The sequence below is a fragment of the Rhea pennata genome, chromosome 7 (genome assembly GCF_028389875.1).
Source record: "Rhea pennata isolate bPtePen1 chromosome 7, bPtePen1.pri, whole genome shotgun sequence".
NCBI classification, from domain to species: Eukaryota; Metazoa; Chordata; class Aves; order Rheiformes; family Rheidae; genus Rhea; species Rhea pennata.
In genome coordinates, this window is record NC_084669.1 from 34,251,763 (window position 1) to 34,274,377 (window position 22,615).

General features: G+C 37.4%; 1 protein-coding gene across 1 annotated transcript; it reads left to right on the forward strand.

Moving 5' to 3' along the window:
- Positions 1 to 53: 53 nt before the first annotated feature.
- LOC134142701 (solute carrier family 22 member 15-like) lies at positions 54 to 21,407 on the forward strand. Its single transcript, XM_062580110.1, has 11 exons — positions 54 to 143; positions 1,188 to 1,334; positions 4,599 to 4,731; positions 6,009 to 6,173; positions 7,809 to 7,938; positions 9,668 to 9,889; positions 11,727 to 11,867; positions 13,590 to 13,675; positions 17,043 to 17,151; positions 20,713 to 20,785; positions 21,243 to 21,407. The coding sequence occupies exons 1-11, from the start codon at positions 54 to 56 to the stop codon at positions 21,405 to 21,407; spliced, it is 1,461 nt and encodes a 486-aa protein (XP_062436094.1).
- Positions 21,408 to 22,615: the final 1,208 nt, after the last annotated feature.

Below are 22,615 nucleotides of genomic sequence, written 5' to 3' on the forward strand. Positions count from 1 at the left end.
CCGGGGGCGGGGGCGGGACCGCCGGGGGAGGCGCCGGGCGGCGCGGCGGGGCCATGGCCCTGGAGCTGGAGGAGGCCTTCGGGGCGGCGGGGGAGTTCGGCGGCGGCCAGCGGCGCCTCACCGCCTTCCTGGTGCTGCTGCAGGTGAGGGGCCGCGCGCCGGCGCCGCGCAACGGCCCTAACGGCCGTAACGGCCCGCCGCGCGCCCGCGAGGCCTCGGGCCGCCGCCGCGGTGCCGCCCCGAGCTGCTCCCTCCGCGGGGCTGCGGCTCGGCCCCCCCCCCTCTTCCCTGGCCGGCCTTCGGGGGGCCCCGCCGCGGCGGGAGCCCCGGCTGCCCCCGAGCGGTGCCGGGGCGGCCGCCGCCGGCCCCTCCGGCAGCCCCGCGGCCTGCGGCGCTTCCCCCCCGCCCTCACCGACTTCGCACCCTCGATCGGTTCGCGCGTGGTGGAGCAGCCGTCTCGTTCCTCTTCAAGGAGGTCTTCAAACCTCCTCCTGGCCAAACTCGCACTGACTTCACGGGAGTTGCGACCTGTCTGTTTTCCTCGATTTTGAACACGCTGCACTTGCTGAGGGCTGCCTTTCCGGCGTCTGTCGAGCGGGAGGAAACGGCACCTAGCCGTGCCGACGGCGCCCGCTGTCTGCGCTCTCCCGCGAGCGGCGGCACGCGGGGTGCCGTCCCGAGCTGCTGCTGTCCGCACCCCTGTGCGCAGACACTTGCGTCTGGGCGCTCTCGCAGTTTCTTCGTAACAGGCTTCATCGCGTTAGTACAGTTCTGCGTTTTTTGAATTAAAATATTATTTTAGGGAGGAGTTTCTTTTTTAAAGGCTTCCTCCTGCAAGAACGTTCAAGGTAAGCACAGTATAACGCAGTACTAAAATATAGTTAAATAAAAAATATACTAAGTATAATGTAGCAAACTCTCAGTTTGGAACTGGGAAAAGGGCTGCAAAATGAAACTTTCACTGAAAGTCTACCAGTAACTTTGGAGAAGAGGCTGTTGCTGCTGAGTACCTTGATAGTTCACATCTGTTGGTTTAAACACATTAAGTTGGTTGTACTCAGTCTGTGTGGTGCTGCATAAAGGGAAATTGTTTTTCATTAGCTTAATGAAATATTTAGAGCATGCTGTTAAACAAGGGTGAGCCCCTCTAGGGATTGTTTACAGTAATGATTTTGTCTTATTTTAAGGTATATGTGGCTTGTCAGTCAATGCTTATAGTGCTTGTGGGAGCTGCGCCTGAGTATCATATTGACCAAGAAGAAATTCCAATTAGCAGAGCTGAGCTTGCTAAACACATCCATTTTGCAAATAACTTCACATCTATAGTAACCGAGGCAAGTATTTCTATTGTGCCTAATCATTTCTTCTCTACTTGGAGATTTATGCAGTCAGTACAGGACTCTTGTGAAAGTTGAATAGGATTTAGTTCAGAGTTTTTCTTACACTATTAAAAAATATTGGAACCCCCCTCCATCTGCTTCTCTTTCTTTTTAATCTAAAAGTATAAAATTATTAATTTAGTTTTCCTAACTAAACTTTTCCTAGTATAAGTGCAGTACTTAAGACTTAACAATACTAAATTATTTTATTTATGTTGGTAGCTTTGCTTTGTTCTCTCTCTCTCTCTCTCTCTCTCTCTCTCTCTCTCTCTCTCTTTTTTTTTCCATGTTCGGATGTTTTTGAAAGTTATTGCTAATGAGAATGATGTGCAGTGTATCATTTAACTACAGTTCAATTCTGGAACCTAGCATGGGTTCTTCCTAATATCTGCTCTTTATCAAGAAAAATATTGGTTTGTCATGTCTAAGCAATTTGTGCTGTGCACTTAATCTTTGCCGTGAGTTGCATCATGCTCTCAAAGAAGATGCATCTTAGAGTATAACTATTACAAAAGTTAAAAATACCCAGACTTGGTGCACGAATTTGTATGTGGTGAGAGTAGGAGATGGAACAGACTGAAATTTGTTGAGTGAGACAGAAGCTTGACCTTTAATCTTTAGGTCTTAGGAGTTTCGTGTGAAAAGTTGGATTTGCTTTTTGTTAGTCCCTGGGATATAAGCACTCAGGCGAGAGCAAGTGATCTAAGCATCTTTGCCAGTGCCAGGAAAAAAATACATGTGGGTGGCTTGACTTTTAGTATAAACTATCAGACTTCTGATTGTTTTATTGGAGCAGATGTTCAGTAAATTTGCTGAGAAAGGTTAGCATTTAGCATGGCCTGTGCCAAATTTTGCTTTCTTCTGCTTATTCCAAATGTAACTGTGCGATGTTTGTCTTGGAAAAATGTAATGACTACACATGAGAAGGAATGATGCAATATTGGATCAGATCCTCTGTTCTCTATTTTTAAGTAAAGAAGCAATTGTCCTTCTTTAAAAACTGTTGTAATTTTTAAGATTTTCATTAAAATAAATTATATTTTCCTGTTCATTTTGATAACTATATTTTTTTCTTTTTTTGATTACATTGCTACTTTACTTTTTCCATGCAATCTTTAAATGCTGGTCAGTGTAGGGTGTTTTTTTCTGGGTAGTAACTAAATTTCAAAATATTCAATGGATTTAACAAACTGAAAGGATGTTCTTTGGGGGATAACTTGTTAACAAAGCATTACCAGTTTTGCTATAGCTGATTTTGACATATTTAGCAAGTTCCTTGTATGCTAATAATGTAGACGTGTTCTGTGGAATACAGATATATTTTTGCATAGGTTGTACTAGACTTCTTAAAAGAGTATCTTCCATTGAGGCATCAAAAAGCATAAGTAACATTTCTCAAACAGTCTTTTGTTTTTTTCTTTGCTGAGAGAAAAGGTGCTTTTTCTAAAGCTTGTTTATTTTATTGATGGTGTGGAGTTTAAACAGTACATATTTTCAGTTCTTTTCTGGCTTGTGGCCAGTGTTCTGTTCTGGAGCTCAGCAAAACTTCAGAGTAGCTGTTCAGTTCTGATTCAAGAAGAAATAATCACTGTAATCTGTTTCGGCCTAACTAAGATTTTATAAAAACAGTTCAGGCTCAGTTCCTGGCAAACAATTGTTAAAATTGCTTTTTGGATTGGCATCAGTTCAGTCCCCTGCTTTACATTACAGGGGGATGATGCTTGGGAAGGGGAGATTAAGAAAATGACCTGATTTTGGTATAAAAGTGGTCCTTTAATGTTGAGGGTGTTTTAAACCACATGTGGCACCATAAGGTCATTTTCTCCCTTATATCAACCTGAAACATCCCTTAGACAAGAACTAAAGGAACTGTGGGTCTGTAATTTGTATGGTGGGGAAGGCTAGAGTGGAGAAGGAGGACTTAAGCCAGCAGCACTCTGCCTTAGAGAACACATACTGTGATATTCTTATACTAGCTGGAGGATGAGGATTCATGGCCAGGAATATTTCATTTTTGGAGTCCATTCAGAAAGTAAGTTTTGGGAGCTGTATCATTATCCACTGTAATAGACTGGAATCTATTGCCCTGTGGGAATATAGTAGGAAACAGCTGCAAAGGCTGCTGTGCAGGAACTTACCTTTACAAAGTATCTAAAAGTCCTCCAAAATTTGGAAGTATTGTAAATAGATACATCTGACTAGAAGAGGCAACCTTCAAATGCCTTGACACTTCATTCTGCCTCCGAAGTCTGCTGTCTTGCACGTGTTCAACTTTCACAGTTTTTTCTTTATGCATGAGTAGATCCCTTCCAACTCTGGATCATTTTGATATTATGATTATATGGGGTAATGGATGTATAGGGCAATGTCTTATCTGTACCTTGCCAATATGCAAGTCCAAATAGATTGAGTAAAAGTGTATGAGTCTCAAGACTGCTGTAACAAAGTTTTAGTAAATTTCTGGTGTTCTTTGGGGATCTCTATTAATTCAAGGCTAACACTTGAGGGCTAAGCCCTACTCTTGTACAGTATTTTGATCATGTGCCTTTTCCCTGGAGTTACCCTTTCACTTTATTAAAAGAATAAATAAATGGAATTAGGCTCCTTCTGCCTTTCCATTTTCCCCGAAGAACATACTATTAATGTCATTTAAAAAGTCAGCATGTTGTCTTGGTGTGAACGTTGATCCATTTTTTTTTTCCCAGCATATTTTCAACAATTATTAAATGTTTGGGTAAAGCTTTATTAAATTTAATTCTTAGCTTGGAAAATCACTTGGGTAAGACTTTCTGATCAGTACTCTTTTCACCTAAAAACATCATCAGTGTGTGTAATCTCAACAGTATACTTCTGTGAGTGTTGATTCTCACTGTAGCGGGGGACTGGACAAGTTTTCTGCATGCCTTGCTCCATCATCGATGAAGAGTTAATAGAAATTAGCAAAATAAAGCACAATCACTACTGCAGCACTTAAAGCATTAATGATGAACAACTATGTTGTGGGACCATGTTTCTGTCACCCCAGGTGCCCTTTCTTGATTGTGCATATGTTCAAATTTTGAAGATAAGCCAGAGGGCATTACAGAAAGCAGTCCTACAGAAGGCTGGCTTTTAAGAACTCTGAGAACTGTTCACTGACACTTGTATTGTTTTTTTGCATATGAATTTATAACCAAGCAAAAATAAACTTGGTATTAATAGTTTTTTTTTTTTAAACAGTGGTACCTAATTGAACAAGAAGCGTATAAAGTGAGTCTTGCATCTTCTCTGTTTTTTGCTGGATTGCTTATTGGAAATATCATATTTGGCCCTTTGTCGGATAAGCTGGGCAGGAAACCAGTTTATATATCAGGTAAGACTGTTAAAAATGTTTTTCTAAGTCTTCTATTTGGATAGTATATCAGTTTCCACTTGACAAAGCAGGGGCCTTGGTGAATTTGACTTAGTTTTTCCCATTTCAGAAATGTTTATTATAAGTTTTAGGATGTGAACAATACTAACATGTTTGAAATCTCTCATACAAAGGAAGATTGAAAAAATACATTTTCTTTATGTAAAATGTGTTTAGTCTGGGATCATAAACTTGCAATAAGCAAAAATGTTTCTGTGCCCAGAACAATGTTTTTCTTGTTTGTCAATGTTTTTCTAAGTTTAAAATGATGTTTTATAGTCTCCTTTTATTTAGAAGGATAAAGCACTACACATTCTTAAAAACTGATAGTGGTGATGATACCTGATGCATTTTGTTGTTGAGATTATTTTAATAGGAGCTCATTTTTTTCAATTCTAAAGGATGCATTTTGTACAATTAGAAAGTATAGTTGGGCATGAAGAGCCCTCTTTGGTTGTGTAAGCAACTCCTGTGAGTGTAGATGTCATCTTCTGTGTTCCTATTCAGTTTTTGCTACCTGTAAATTGTAAATAATGATGCTTTACCTGTCCTTAAACTGTGTGACTCACTGACATGCTAAAGTTCTTCCTGATCCTCTAGAAGTTTTCTTCAGTATGTGAGAAACTGGCCCTGCTATGATTAGACTATTTGGATGGCAAACCTCTAATGCTGTTTGTCCAAGCTAAAATAGATTCTTCAGATAGGTGCTGCTAATGGTTTAATTAGTACTAATGATCTGTATAAGTATTTCACTAAGTGAAACAACACTAAAATTGTTGTGTAGTGTTTTATCCTTGTGATCATTGGAATGTCAATGAAAAATAACCTGGTTTTGATATAACTATACCTAAAAATGTGAACACAATGCTATATTTGACTGGATCTGTGTCACCCTACTGTATTTCCCTCCCCTCCCCCCAATAATTTTTTTCCTTAGGAACATCATTTACCTAAACTCCTGAGTGAGTAACTCATATTTTGGTGATTTATTTCCCAGATATGTTTGCAACTAAATAGTCTTTATTTAGTTGTCTCAGGGAAATTTTCTCTGGGATTGCAGACCTCAAGTTGGATATGGTTGTAACTTTCATATTACTTGAATTTAGAAAACCAAATGTGAGATGCTAGAGTACTATAGAATAATCACTAGAGCAAATAATTTACTGTGCTCCCTGCCTGTCTTCTGTGTTCAAACTGCATAGAATAAGTACTAATCATGTCTTGTTCTCTCTCTACAGGTCTATTTTTTGATGTCATTTTTGGGTATGTCACAGCATTAGCTCCAAATTATGACACGTTTGCAGTGTCGCGTTTTTTTGTTGGAATTGTGAATGGTGGAATGGCTCTTGTGTCTTTTGTCCTAACACAAGAATATGTAGGAAAATCATTTTGGTCATTTACAGGTGGGAATATTTAACCATTATTACTGTGCAAGCTATTGTTCTTATACCTTACTTTTTTAATTCCTGTGTTTGTAGCAGATAAATTGAGTTTGTAGCATGAGTCAAATAGATATGGTGTTGTTTCATCCAGGTTCTAATTTTTGTGGGAACATTGCCTGAACATGGAAGACAGGATTGAGTTTGATAAATAGTGAATCTCTGAGGTCTTTAAATTAGCACAGTGATTCCTAAATTTCCCAATTTGTGGTCTGTGTTTCATTTAAGCTCTTCCAGCAGATCCTGGCAGCTTCTGAATGATGCAGTAACCATTTTGTGATTTTTTTTTTTGTATGGTATCTTGGGAAAATATTCTTTAAAATAGTTTTTGAAATTTCCCTGCACCACAAAATGATTTAGTGCCTGCACAGTGTTTTTTCTTTTTTGCTGTTGGAAGGGCTGACCTTCCAGTATTTTTAAAGGTTCTTTCCAGTATGCCACTGCCAAGACTTAAAATAAATTTAACTATTACTTGTAATACTGTTGTAAAATTAGAGTAACTCAGACTGTATTGCTTTTTTGGCTGGCACGATACAGGGAAAAACTTGCTCCAAATGCTGATTTGTTGTGGCTGTGAGCTTCTCTTTCTCTCATTTCTTCTGTTATCTTTTTTTACTTTTCTTATTTATTTTCTGAACTCCTGGGAATATATGAGGAGGTTGTGGTTTGGTTATAGTTTTCCACTTCAGTTTTATTTTTCAAATACTGAGTTTTCTTTTTCTCCTGAGTTCACTTGTTTGACTCACGTCACCTCTCTCTCCTGCCCCTCCTTCCCCCTCACCCTTGTTGTCTATCTCGGCTCTCCCCAGCCTTCTTCCTTGCAGGGCCAGCCTCCTGATGGACTGAAGACAGACTGTTTCCTGCAGCTTGTCCTTTTAGGTGCTTTGTTTTAGTTCTTCCCAGCAGTTGATAAAGAGGTGCTGAACAACTGGTCAGTGGCTGAAAGGAGGAGGAAGCTACTGAATACTGCTCAGCAGTGTTAACGAAGTTCTCCTATGCGCTGACTGTGAGCTAGGCTTTATGTGCAATAGCTGAGAATTTCTGGGTTAGTACTAGATCTGCTCTAATAGTCTGCAGAGTTCACTGCTAGGCTTTTGGAATTGAATTTGACTCCATATTTTTAACATTTTTATTTATACTTGGTCATCAGAAATTTACTGTAACATCTCTGGTTTGCAGCTGTTTTTCATACCTAATTCAGTCCTTGTATTTTTATAGCTCACTTCCAACTTTTGTTCCAGCCTTCCATCTCTATTCAACATTACCTTAATAGAGACCTAAATGTATCACATCATTCCCCTTCCTGTCCCCAGATCTGCTTTGGTCTGTAGGTTCCCATTCCTTTCTTGCTTTTGCCTATGTACCAGCCTTCCTTTTTAAAGGTGGGGGGAAGGAGGAGGGAGAGCTAATATACAAAGGCATTCCCCATGAAGGCTGCATGGTTTACTTAGGCCAACTGGTTGACAAATGCCATAAAGGCACTGTGAAGTTTTTATTGCTACTGTATTTAGGTAAATCACAGGCTAGGAGTTGAAGACTTCTATTCATGAGTTCTTGCTATTGGTTACTGGAGTCACCTTTTTGGTTTTGTGTTTTCAGGTTCGCTAACTAATTTGACATTTGCAGTTGGTATTGCTGTTTACGCACTGCTGGGTTACTGTGTAAGAGAATGGCGCTACCTTGCCTTGATATCAAATACTCCAGGAGTCATCTTCTTTCTTCTTTCTTTGTAAGTGACTCATCTTTATTATACTGATAAAGAACGACTATGCACTGATTTAATAGTTACTTTTTTTCCTGTCATCATACAAAAAGATTGTGTAAGCAAGAGTGACTTTTCTATATGCTTTATGAACCAAGCAAGAGAGAGTTGATTCTAAGTGAAGCATAAGGCCAGGATTACCCAGTAGAAAAGCTTGTGTTTCTGCATGCTGTTACAGTTGTGGCCGGTGTTGCAAAGAGCAGCTGGGTGCCAGCTGTCTAATAACACAAGCCTGCTTGGGGAAGGGAAGGCCTGCCAGAGGCCGTGAGCTAGAGCATTAGCCAGGAACACTGCCTTCTGCCAAAGAAAGGTTTCAGCACTTGAGAAGTTTTAGAAGTGCTCCTAGAGGTTTTTGTAGAGTTACTTTTCACAAGACAAATGAATGTAATAAGAAATAAATGAAAACACTTGGGGTTGCCTTTCTAGCTGTTTAAGTGCTCCTGTCTGTTTCTATGCCTGTTGTTTTTGATGTTCCTATTTAGAATTCCTAAATAGACATTACCATAAAAATGGTTATGAAATACAGCAATATTTAATGAATTGAAAAGGCTAGTTGTTGTCTGACATATTTTGTAACAACATATTTTCTTGAATATATCAAGTAATACACCTTGTACTTATCAGAGCTGTAAGTGGAAATGCACAGAGCTATCAGTATAGTAGGTTGTGTTCACGATAAAACAAAAGAATGTCTAGCATATCATATAGTCAGGAAAAAAGCTTTTCTAATAGTTGCATATATATACCTAGGGGTGTGTGTATACCCCCCCCCAACACACACATATCCGTGTATATATATTTAGAACGACCTGCTCTTGAGATGTGTTCTGTTAAAATAATATACAAAACATTCTTCTTATAGTCAGCCAAGCCTTTGATCTGGGAAAGTAAATTCTGCATAATTTTTTTTCCACTGTGCTGTTGTGTTTGTGATAGAATTACTCCCTAATATATCTATAAGAATTAGGATCCTTCGAAATAACCCAAGTACAGTTTGGTTGTTGGGTGTATATCTGAACAATCTGTTTGGAGTATTAGAGGAAATAAAAACAAGGTTCAGTTAAACCTACTACATTCTTTGTTTTGTTGCTCATATGAAATAGCACACCCTACAACTTCATGGAGGGTGAAAATGGAGTCACAGACTGCAGTTATGGTGAGTAAGGGTATTCTGATTATACTTAAGAGTAAGCGATTTGGAAGTTGTGCAGGTAGAGATCAGTTAGTACTGTAGCCTGGCAAATAATTCCACGATGAGGTTTTTTTTCTTTTTCTCTTCACCCAGGCTCTGAGCCCTACCTTTAATGGAAAAGTTTGAAATAAACCTTCATGAAAACAAAGCTTTGTCCTGACTGTTAAGATAATTGGGATTTGAGATGCTCCCTGGGTAATGCTAGGTAGTGTTTCATCGGAAGTCAGTTCAGCAGAAGTCAAGGTTTAGATTTAAACTCCTCTCAACGTGAACGTGAGTGCTTTGTCAAGTGTCTCAAAATGATTTTATAACATTAGCAGTACATTATTATCGGTGTGTGAAATCTAATATGCAGAACAGTGCAAATAGAATATTTTTCTCAGGAATTTGTATTAATACTAATGTTGTTGTAAATTATTGTTTTGGAAAACAGGAAGATTGATTTAATGCATTGTTTATAGGAATCAGCTTTTCCTCATTGATTTTCTTTTCTTTTCTCATTAGTATGCTCCCAGAATCACCCAGATGGCTCTATTCCCAAGGGAAAACTGCAGAAGCTGAACATGTGTTGCAATATATTGCTCTTGGTAATGGTAAAGAGCGACTGAATCTAAAATTAAAACCAAGTGCAGGAAGTCTGAGAAAGGATGAATCGGCACCTGGTATCCTAAACTTAGTAAAACACCCAGTTCTTCGGTGGCGAACTGTCATACTAATGTACATCTGGTATGTAGTAACAAGTTGCTGAGATGGCATGAATGAGTCAACTTGAGCAATGAATAAGATTTTCATCCTTTTCATTTAAAAGTGTTGCCCTTAAGCACAAAATTCTAAGTTTGTCAGTTAACAATAGCAGACGGTCATCTGAAATAGCATGTTGTAAAGTTGATGCTTCATTATTATTGCTGTTACATTTCTTGGTGTGTTACTTTAAGTATTGTCACCAGACTAATTTTTAGTAGTTGTTGAAGGAGTTTAAGTGACATGAAAAGCTGAAGGAGAAATTGTGGAGATGTGTATTTGAGTGAATGTTAGGAAGAAAAAGACTATACTGATTAGCCAATGATGTGGATATAAAATAATAGTTAGTATGTATTATAATGTATGCCTGAAAGCATATTACAGAGGTTCAGTGGAGGAAAACACTGGGCAAGATGCAATGCAAATGAGAAATTTATATTAGTTACTATTCTGGGAAAAAATCCACCTAAGGTGGAGGAGGGAGTAATATAATATATTGTTAATATATGGCAAAACAGAGGGATCAACCCAGATTTGGGAAGGATGTAGAGCTGGTTGTTTTAGCCTAAGCTAGTCTGGGACACTTGTTGCTATTATCTGTTTCTGAAATAGCTCCTTTTCAAAATGGCAGGAAGCTTTGCCTTGCAAGTTCAGCATTACATTTGAGATATTTGTCAGGATATAGATGGGAAAGTTGGTTCAATATGTTGGGTAAGCAGAGATGTGGAGGACATTGGCAGAAGTGACAAATGTCATTGCCAAATAGGACCTTTCCAGTAGTGTCTTAAACTCTTAAATTTGCTGCTAGGTAAACATAAATAAGTGATTATGGCAATGTGAAACTATGCTATGAAGGCATTTTCACCTTCTGGAAAAAGTTACAGCAGTGTTGTCTGCTGTCACAAAGCCTGTTAAAACACATATGCACAGAACTGTTAGAGTAGCTTGCGACTCTTTTGTCACCCGGCTCACTTGTGAGCCTTCAGACACCATCAATCAACTGTGACTGACACAGACTGTGTTTCTCCCTGCAATGGGCAACATTTCTCTTTTTTGTATTATGTGCTCTGAAATTCTGCTTACACTGTGAGCTTGTGTCTACTAGCTGGTGTCTTTTCCAGTACTTCTGTGACTGCACGCTTACTGTCCCCTAGTGTCGTACTGTCTCTGTCTGGTAAAGGCAGAAGCCATCTGAAGTGTAAAACTCAAGACCATCAGCAAGGCAATAGTAACAGCTTTAAAGCTCTGACCACAGGAAGCTAATGATTAGAAGACTGAAGTTTCTTTTTTGGTAAGGTAACTACTAGGGAATTGGCCAGACGTGTCTATTTGCTGTGTAGTGGCCTTTCCAACCCAGTGCTGATTTTACAGGCCTGGGAGTGGGTTTCCAAGGAAAGTATCAGATGTTATAGGATTCTTTGGGAAACCTACCGTAGATCTGGGGAAGACAGTCTGTGTTAAACAAAGGCTATACACGCCACTTTTTTTGCACAGAATTGTTTCGCAACAGTTAAGCGTGATCTCATTAGAGTTAAGTGTATTAGATGTGCTAAATAACTTAAACAGTTGTTAATAGAAAATTCATAAAGTTATGTTGTGTACATATATAGGCATTCTTTTTCAAGGAGTTCCTTGATTTAAATAGAAGCTATTCTTTGTTCCTTTTTAGGGGGCTGGGTGTGTGTGGGTGGGGTAAGGGTTCTCTTCCTAGTATGTAGCTCAATGTAAGTAATATATAGCTCAGTGTAATTTAGCTTTTAAGTAACATCTGAGCCCTGAAGAATAGTTACGTTAATAATCTAAATTGTACGGTTATTTGTAGGTATGTCTGCAGCTTTATGTACTATGGACTAACTCTAAATGCTGGTGAATTAAGAGGAAATCTATATTTAAATGTGGCTCTTTATGGTCTTGTGGAAGTTCCAGCATTCCCTCTCTGCATGTTTTTTATTGAGAAATCCTGGTAAGACATTTTCTAGTTTACATTTATAGATAGCATAGAAAAATATCAGTAAGATACTTAACTGTTATCAAAGAACATTTACTACTTTGAGGTTTTAGTCAGCTCTAGGGATTTCTGCAGCTAATACTGAAAGGGGCTCTGATTTTGTTTTTTTAACTTATTTTTAGTTGTATTTAGATTTTGAAATACTTGAATTGAGCTTTCTAGCAGTTAGAGGAAAAAAGATTTGGTAGTCCTTATGAAAAATGTACTAATTATCCTGGTTATGTTAATATCCATTGCTTATTTACACCTACATATTTTATTCAGAATAGCTTATTTTTGCTTAGCTTACCAACTGCTGTTAAAAGCAGTTTTCAACATTCTTAACTTTTACTGGAAGTTTTTGAAGAAAAATTTGAAGTGAGAGTGATTCAGTTTTCATTAAGGCAGGAATGGTCAGTGTCTGTCTGTTTTCATACTTTTCACTGTATTTAGAAGTCATTTATTATAAGGGCATTTATTTCCAAAGACTGAATAGTTAGTCCAAAGACCTAGAGCTATTCAGAGCTTCATCTAATCATCAGTTTAAGTGTCTTTTAAAATAATACCTTGGTCTCGTTGAGGAGAGTGGCAAAAATCCTGTTTATTCAGTAAGAGGATGATGTCACCTGCTGAGTTTTCCTGACAGCAAAAGAAACTACCAGCTCTGCCAAGCCCAAAACCAAAACAAACAGCCTGCACCCCACTCCCCAGAAACCTAGGTCAAGGGCATAAATTTAAATCGCAGACTACACAAGTTCTTTTCTACATATTTATCCTCTTGTAGTTTATAATTTGTTTGACTTTTTTTTTTTTGTTTCTTAAGTAATTGTACCCCAGATTTACATGCTTAATGAAAAATAGAATGTGACAGGTCAGATCAGGTTTCATTTAGCTTTAGTGTACAGTACCTTAAAGCAGAGCTTTTCTATTATAAAAAGATTGAGAAGATCTTAACAAATATTGTATGTCAGATAAACTGGAGTTTTTTTTCTAGTGTGGGAAATCATTGGAAATAGCTGTGAGTTAATGCAATATGCATTAGCGTATGCAATATTCTTACACGAATGCAACATATTACTAAGAATATCCTTATTTGTAGTCCATTGCAGATACTTCTGAAATTTGAAGTTTGGCAGATGTGGAGATGTTTTACATGATGTCTATTTTTTTTATTTCTAAATACTATGCAGCAGAACTAACGTTTGCTCATTTCTGCATGTCTGTACTATTGAAACCATACAAAAGAGCTTTATTTTCGTGTAGTAACTGAATATAATGCAGAGTTATATAAGGGAAATACAGGTTAAGAAGCATTGCAATTCAGTTTTCTTACCCAATATTAAGGTGATCTTTGTGCGTATGCACTACAGTACTTTCAGCAGCAGAACAAGTTGTCTCACTCAGTACAATGATCAAAAGAGTTTATGCATGTTCCTGTTGCCAAGGTAAGTATGGTCATCTTTACAAGGTTAGAAATTCAATAGCTTACAAATCAAAACTTTCCTAGAAATAGGAAAGCTTTTGTTTCAAGACTTACAGAAAATTAGAAAAACAAGATTTGAAGCACTAATCTTGGTGCAATAGATGTGTAACTATAACTGATGCTCCTGTGTACTTCAGATGGGCTTTTGCAGACACATTCAAAAATGCTGAAGGACTCTGTTTCCATCTTTATCCAAGTGAGTTGTTTTGTTCTAGGTCTGGCAGGCGAAGAACTATGACCTCTTTTCTGGTATTTGCGGGATTTGCTTGTATATTTACTCTGTTTTTACCAACAAATACTAGTAAGTATGTGTTGCTGTCGAAGTACATATTTGTTAATTCAAATAAAGCTGAGAAAGCAATGTAATGTTACTTCTTGACTGAAACTACTAGTACCTTAAGGCCTACCACTTTGCACCTCCCTCCCTCCCCCCCCCCCAATAGCTGGTTGGAGAGCCAGTGACCTGCCAGTATTGCTTTAAGCTTCGTGTGGGTTTAAAAGCTTTTTAAGTTTTTGGGTTATATTTTAAAGAAATGATGAATTATGCTATAATTGAGGAAAATTGCAGTCCTATAGGTTGTGTTTACCCCTAAGAGATACAAATGCTATCTGGCATCCATTCAGATTGGTCTCAGAAAAGGCTCAGGAAGAAAAACAGCAGGAGAGGAAACATCCCATAATCCTGTTTGCCATGCTTGTGTTAATTCAACTCCTCAAACACTTTATTGTTCCTTTTATGAACACTATTTCTTTTGTTCCAAAAAGTTTACTTTTTGGGACTCCTTTTTGTTAAAAAGAAGTACAAAATAAACGTAGTGGTGACTAATCAGTATAGGATAATAATTCTTGTAGTTGCTAAATTTCAGGATTTTTTTTGCCTTTTTCAGTTGAGTTGACTTTAATCCAATTAAAATGTCTGTCTTTCCTCTGTGGTAAGTGTAAAGGTGGTTCTTGGCCCAGAATGATGTGTTAGTTGAAAGAAATTCATCTCTGAGTATGACAAAGATGAGTCAATTCTCTAAATGAAATGGGGATTGTTGCGTTTGATCTGGCCCTCGTATTACTAAGGAGAACACTTCTTATTTATCCTGGTATGTGTTTAGAGTGATTGACAATATCCTTGATGCTATTACAATGGATTTAAGATTTTAATGAGATAGTGGGCACTTCCAGCTCGCACTCTTAACCTATGCATGACTTGATTTCTAAATAACTCGGTTAACTTGTAAATGAGAATCTGATTCAAGTCATCTTACCTGTGGAATAAGCCAAGTTAGAACATTTCAGTTATTAATGATATCTTCTGAATTTGAGACTAAATTTTTTGAATGGTTAAGGAAAAACTGATACACTATTGCAGCTCCCTCTTCATTGCTGAGAACTGATGAATGAATTTATATGAATATCGGATTGGAAGATGGAGAGGGAGAGTGGCAATGGCTGGAAAATTCAGCTATAAAATTATTTTCTTTGCTATGTGACTGAACATACCTTCCCTCTTCTGTATCTATTTTATATAGTAGCAAACAAATGAGAGCCCTAGCTTGGGGATAACTAGATTCTAATTCTTATTTAGGTTTACGTAGCTGTACTAAATACAGTAATCTTAACTTTTGTTTGACTTTCATTGATATGCCTTCCATGGAAGGAACATTGTGTGTATGCAGAATAAAGAAAACTTGTAGTTCTTTGAGTTTTGTCTCAGTCTTTGTTAGTATCAGATATTCCTTTCTGAGTAATGGAAAAGCGGAGAGCTGCACTTTCTTGGCTAGATATTTTCTGAAGTAAATTTAAAGTCTTCTTTTTCAAAAGTACTGTTTAAATGAATGTTTTCTCTTAAAGATGATAACTGAAAGGCTGATCTACATGGTGACACTGCAAATGAGACTCTTAATGACATTGATATCAATACTGAATCAGAGTAACTTCTTTTATAGCAGCTCTTCAATGTCAATAACATTTATTACCATTTTTTCCTGTTTTATTTCCCTAAATTCTGAAGATCAATTAGTAGAACTTTCCATAACAACTGAACTCAAATACTTGCAGAAGAACCTGCAGCTTTCTTCTTCGTCAAAGTTTGAAGCAGATGCTTTTGTGCATACTGTTGCTACTAGACCTTCAGGTTAAAGGGTGGGGCAAAAGTATAACAGAAGTACTAAAGATTCTGCATGGACTTGTTTTGTTGGACACAGGGAATGACCTGTAAATGGTTACCAGAATCTGCACAGGAGAAAGTGCGTTTCTGCTTTGTGTATTAATGTTTTTTTTTTAATGTAGTAATTTTACACATGAAAAGAAAACTGTGGAATATTCTGCAAGAGTTGCTGAAAATACATTCAAAGACTCAGAGGAAAATTTAACAAGTTTGTCTCAGCTTGCTTACACAAGGAGTTGATGTGCAGTGAATTTCTAGTGTGCTTCTAATCCTGCATTAATTCCCCATGTAGACAGCCTTTAGCGTCCCCTGAGGGAGGGAACGCAGATGAGAGTGCACTTTAGAATTGCTCCCTCGTTCCTGAGTGCTACTTTCACTGTCTAGACAGACATTCTTCTGTTTTGACAGTAAGAGCAGAACTTCCTAAGTGCAGTAATACTGAATTTCTAATGTATGGATATTCAGCATTCAATTTAGGTCTCCCTGAGAGAGAGAGAGAGAGGGTATTTTAAGTTTTAAGATACATTTGAGATTTACAAATCTCGTCTTCATTGCTTCATGTTTGGATGATGAAAGAAAAGGAGCATCACATCCAAACTGAGGTCCGAGTTCACACCTTTGCAGCTGGCAACTCTTAACAGCAAAAGGAGAGCTGCAGTGAACAGACTGTATCTGTTTTGCATGAATTACAGCAATGCTGCAGGAATCTATCACACTTAAATCAAGTTTCTGGATTTCAGTTCATAAACAAAAGAAATTTCTGCTTCAGTTGAAATAGGATCTAACTTGATCAGATGAACAGAGTTGAAATTTTTCAAGGGTGACATTAAATAATGGAAAAGTGATTGCTTCTCAATTGTTTTTGTTTTAATCAATTTCACTTGATCCAAACCAAAACTTACTATGGGCTCAGTGCTGAGGACAAGAACATATTTCTTTGAAACTCTGGAAGACCTACACTTCTGTTCAGTTAAATGAAAGATTATCTGTTAACAGACTGGGCTCTGCCATTAACATTTGTTCTTCTCGTTTATAGAACTACTGCATTTTAAATTTCAAAAGGGTGTCCCCAGAGAGCAAATAAGCTTTAGACATGAATCAGGTTGTATGGTTTTATTTTAATAGATTAGTCTAGAAGGTTTTATTATTTGTTTGTTACCAAAAAATGCAATTACTTGGTAGGATTTTTCTGACTGCAGAGCTATAAGCCTTAGCCCTGGCTCCTTCAGCTCTGATAATCTTAGCTTTTTCCAAAAAGAATTGGAAGTTTTTCTTGGTCTTAAATATAACTGTATCTAATGTATTCCTTCCTTATGTTAGTTTTTGGATGTTTGAGAATAAACGTGAGATGTTGTTTGTGGTTAATATTTGAAAAAACATAGCCTAAATACATTTTTTTTTATATATATGGAAGTCTCTTAGAAAGGACTGGGTAATATCAGTGTTTTCAGCTTTGTATAAGAGTAAGAAAACAGACTATGCTTACAGTTCATTTTCTCTTTCCTGAAAGGTTTGTTCTTCAGCCCCACTTTGTTAGCTTTGTGTGGAAAAATGATGGTCAGTGCTGCTTTCAACATCGTGTATATTTATACTTCGGAACTATACCCAACAGTACTGAGGTAACTTAACGTTTGTGCGTAAATGGAAAATGCTTTTCGCACATGGTGGTACTGATGGCTGCTGTGCTTTAATACTTACCTTTATTATTTTTTTTTACCTGAAATGCCAGTATGAGAGGCGGCTGCTTTTTTTTTTTTTCCTCCCAGTAATCAAAGATGATGTGCAGTTTGCTAGGGCTTGAAAAACTATTTCTTTTATTAGTCACATGCTTTGCACTGATTTGTTCTCCAGGGCTGTTTGTGGCAACTTCCACTAGGCCTAAATTCAGAATTAAAATATGAAAAATAACCTCCTTGAACTACAATGCCAAGTGCAGTATTTTTTTGTTTCTGCGATTGATTTTGGAAGTAAAATTACTGGGTACAAACCCAAACATAATGCTATGATGGAAGTGTATGCTAACTTAATTATAAATATTGAATATGCAGTAAGGACTATTTACAGTGCTTCTATATACTTGAATCTCCCGTATAATTACTGTTTATTGCTGCTTGAAAAATAAGTACTTTTACATACCTTTGTTACTGAGTTAAATATTCATAATACAACTCATTTAAGAGTTTCTATATGGCAGTGACTCACTTGACAGCATTTAATCTGTGAACCAGGTGGGCTGAAATTAGACTTTATTTCATAGTTTTAATCAGCTGTTTGCAAGGTTGCTCTAATGCTGTCCCAAAGTATACCTAAGTTAGGAAAATAAAGTACCACATGTTCTTGTTTTCTTCACCTCCCATCTTAGTTCCACCCCCCTTTTCTGAAGGTGCTCAAAATACTTGTTCAGGAGGAGATGGCTTCTTCAACTGGGTCTTTTTGAGGTTCATGATTTTCTTTACATATGGAGGCATAAAAGCTAGACTGTGAACTCAGCTTTTGCAATTTCTATTTTATGCAGTAAAATTTGGGAGAATGGGAGTGCCAGCGTGTGATTTTTGGCAGAGGTTTAGGTTTAGTATGCAAGTCTCAAACATGCTGACTGAAATGAAGTTTTAGGGTTTGTTTTCCTCAGACAATAGACAACTCTTGTTAAATAATATGATAAGCTATTATGTTGGAGATACCATATAAAAATCCTCACACATGACCATTTACACACAAAAAGTGTTCGGTATTCTAATTAGTTGCAAATTTTATAGTTTATGCAACAAAAACAGTGGTAAGTGGTTAGTGTAATAAAAAAGCATCAGCACCACCTGGTGGTCTTTGCAAAGCCTTAGTGATCTTGGTATTCCTCTGACAGGGTAGCTTCTTCATGCCATGTGATTGGAAACGTGGTGTTTCAAAGGCATGGGAGAAGAGGTGGAAAAAAGCCTTCTCCCCCACCCCCCCGACAGGAAATTTTGCAATGCTAATTTGTATGTTCAGGAACGGCAAATACATCTCATGCTAGAAATGGGACATGTACACGAATTGAGATTTTTTCCCCCATCTTGACATGTCTCAAATACTTGTTGGAGTATAAACAGTTCAAAAATAGAAGACATTTTTCTTTAAAATTCAGAAATAGCAAAGTTTATAATATTTAGGAACAAAATGTAATCATAGGCCTGGTTATCTAGATGGAAGAGAAAGTCTGTGGTTTCCCCTCATCATGAGGAAAAAGGTTGCAAAATGCAAATGGCATCCTTATATATGACTGGTAGAGTCAGTTTGAGGCCACTGCACTAAGATAGCATCTGAAAATACATTTTCACAACAGTGTGAGAATTCTGTTTTTTTCACTTATTTGTTGATGATGATAGATATGTTTGTACTGTTGAAAAATACTTGATGTTTTAATCTATGGCTTTCTCTGGAAGAAACTGTCCAGCATTTTTTGTTTTGCAGTGCTTAGTGGGTATAGCACTGTTTTTAGAGCTTCCAGCACTAGCAGCAAGCAGGCTTTTAGGTCGTTGTGCTGAACCACTCCAGCTGGGCCCTGCTCCACCAGCAGGGCAGTCACAGGGGTGCTGGGCTGTATGCAGTAATTAGCTAGGCAGCTGCAGCAGGGGTAATTGGCTTGAGCAAAGCACTGTACTGATGTGATTACCCTGGATCTAGAGCTATTTTGGTTTGCATTTGTGCAGCCTGGTGCTTTGTATGGTATGAGCATGTTTGTGGAGTGCAGTTCAGTAGATCTTCCAGCATGAGCATGGTAATATGAGGTATTAAGGTTGGAGAGGCCGTGGTGAGCTGTTGTGCAGTGTTTTGTAAATGTTTCCTAATTGCTCTGGCGTGTTAATGCATTTTCTTCTGCTCAGTTATCATGACATTGTTCTGAATAGACCAAATTCTGCTGGATTCTGGATTAATTAGATCCTAAATATTTCTTTTAAAGACTGATTTCAGTATCCAAGGGATTGAAACTATATTGTGTGTATGATCTTTTGTTCTGCTCCTTATTAGGACACTGAATCTTATGGGGTTTGGGCTGATGCAGCTTCAGTTGAGGACATGTGGATGGCTATTTACCTTTTCCAAGAAAGAAAATAGGTTACTTCTGTCCTTCTGCTTTTACATCAAAGTCGCTGGGTTCTTACTGGGTCCTTCAGTCATCTGTTTCCTTTAACCTGTGCAAAAGGCTGTTAGGAAGGGATGTGGACATGGATGTTTTGGTATACCAGTAACCCAGGTCACTTTTGTGCTGTTCTTGTTTAATTCTGTTGCTGTCCTTCAGTGCTCAGATGAGAGGAGGGAAATGAGGGTGAGCAGGAGGAAGCTCAGCTTAGCTGGTGTGATTGAGAGTGATCAATTAGAGGAAGTAGCTCAGATGTTGGGGAAGGGAGCAGACATTGTGAATTTCTTACTGTTAGTCCCTTGCTCACAACTGGTGCTAGTGTTAGTCTTTGAAGTGGCTGCTAAATACCATTTATTAGGAGGGACAGAGATGGGAAGGCTTCTTACATTTGATCAGGAAGTGAAAGACTTGAATTTTTTTTCTTGTGCCTTCGAAGAGGATCCTGCTGTTTTATACCATGCTTTGGTTATCGTTTAGTCCAGATGAGGTTATTTTAAAATTGTCTGAAAACTGCAGGGAACACAGAATTCAGCAGCCCAGTTAGTGACACATCTGTCCAGATGTTCCAGGCTTCACACTGCCAAATGAATGTTTTCTGTTTGGAACTAAGCACTGATTTTTTTATCTGTGTAGCTTGAAGCAGTAGAAGAGAGGTTGCTGCCAAGGACTTGAGCTGCAGTTACTGAGCAGGTTCTTTTCCCTGAAGATCCTGCCAACTTTTGAAATCGTTCCTTGTCCACCACAAGCATGCCCAATTATATTGCCCTATATGGCAGGTTAGCAGACCTATTTATTCAAACTTTTGAGGAGGACTGAATAACAGAAGGTTTCAAAGGGTGCAATATGCTTTTTAGTAGCTAGTTGTAGTAGATCTTGGAATAACTACTGGAGGTCTTCAGTGTGTGTGTATGTGTGTATATATATATATATATTTAATCCTATTGATGACTAAAAATTGTAAAATACAAATTGTTAATTTTGACAGTGTAGCTGCATGTTCATGCATGTTATAATTATCTACATACTTTAAGACTGCAAATCTTTCATCCTTTCTTTGAAACAGAAATGCTGGCTTGGGTGTCTGTTCCATGTCTTGCAGATTTGGAGGCATTTTGGCTCCATTTGTACCATCTATGGTAAGATTGTTGTAGTAATAATTTTACTTTTTACTTCACAACTTTTTTTTAAAAAAAAATTCAAGGTATTTTGCTAACTTTTTGGACTCATTTAAAACTCAATCTTTTAATGAAAAATAAAGTTTGTTCAGTCAGTTCCAAGAGTTAATGAACAAGATGTTTAAAAAGAGCTATTTACCTCTTTTCAGAAAGAATCTAACATTTTGTATAGTGAAATGATTGTCATATAATGCATTCTGTGTTGCTAAGGTTCACTCTGTATGTGAGTACTCCTATGCGTGCACACTAAAAATTTTCGTAAGCTGTTCCTGGAAAACGATATTGTATATCTTCATGTGTTATTCTACAGATACATGGATAATTCTATGGATATGGTTTTGACTGTAGTTTATATAGGCCATATATTTTACAGAGCAGGAAATCATGTTGGGTTCTTACTGTGGATTTTTAATTTCAGAAATCTCTTGGTCCTTTTGTACCATTTGTGGCTTTTGGAATCAGCGGACTGTCGGCTGGATTCTTGACTCTCCTTCTACCAGAAACACTAAATAAGCCAATTGCAGAGAGCATCGAAGATCTTCAGATTCCCAAATACCAAATGTTGAAAAACAAAAAGGCATAGTGTTTTTTATTGTAGCTTTGCATTATTTTCCCTTTGTCTTATGCGAGCTATGATATTAGCATATGTAATATATTATAAGCATATCGCTTAGTTTGTGCATGAATAAACCTGAGCATGAGCTTTCTTAAGCAGTCTTTCTCTTGTACTAAATGGAAAATTAAATTTATTCCTGTTTGGCTCCTTAAAGACCAAAAGGCTATAATTTTTAATCTGTCTGTATGAAATTACATGTAAGCCAACTCTGTTTTGTTTGCCAAAGGAGAAACAAATTTTACAAAGGTGGTCTAGAATAGTTGGGGACAATAGATTCAATAACATGCCTTATGCTTTTATAGTAAGACAACTTAAATGTTTCATTTATTAGATTGTGCCTTTTTCTTTGTCATGTTCCATAATGAAATAGAATCTAAGGTAACATGTAATTGAGGAAATGTTTTATCCTGTATTAATCCCCTGGGGTTAGAACCATTTGAAGTGTGTGGGTTTTTGTTGTTATTGTTGTTGTTGTTGCAGGTATACACTAAGTAAAACTTCTGAAATGGAAAAACTGTGTTTGTTTAAACAGGTGAAAACTGTAGGCTTCAAATGGTTTAAAATCATGTATTATGTCTTTAATTTTTAGTTTCAGACTGTTACACTGACTTAGAAGTACAAAGACTGGAAGCCAATTTCCAGTATTTGTGTAAATTATAGTAAGAGGAAATCAATGTGTAAATTATAGTAAGAGGAAATCAATGTGTAAATTATAGTAAGAGGAAATCAAAACCTTAAACCTCATAGTATCACAGACTTCAGTGTAAGAAAATTGAAACTTACTTTGCTCGTGATAGAAAATGTGAAATACGTCTAGGAATTTTGGAAATAGCTTCACAAAACATTAGTTTTTTTTTTAAAAAAATGATTTCTTCTAATAGCAAAGCTGTTAACTTGGAAGTATGTAGGCTTAGTATAGGTACAAAAGAAGGCATGTTTGTCTTTACAGGCTAGCTTGTTAATTATCTAATAATTACTGTACATTTCTTCATCAGTTTAATCATATTACAAGCTTTTTATGCTTATAGTAGTCTAATACTTAGAAATCTTGCAATCAGTTGAAATGGGGGCAGGGGAAGGAGAAGGAAGCATTTCTGTGCTTTTTTTAGAATTAATTTTCCTGGAATTATTAAATTAATTTAATCTTCCAGATTTTATGTTAGCCTACAATTGGA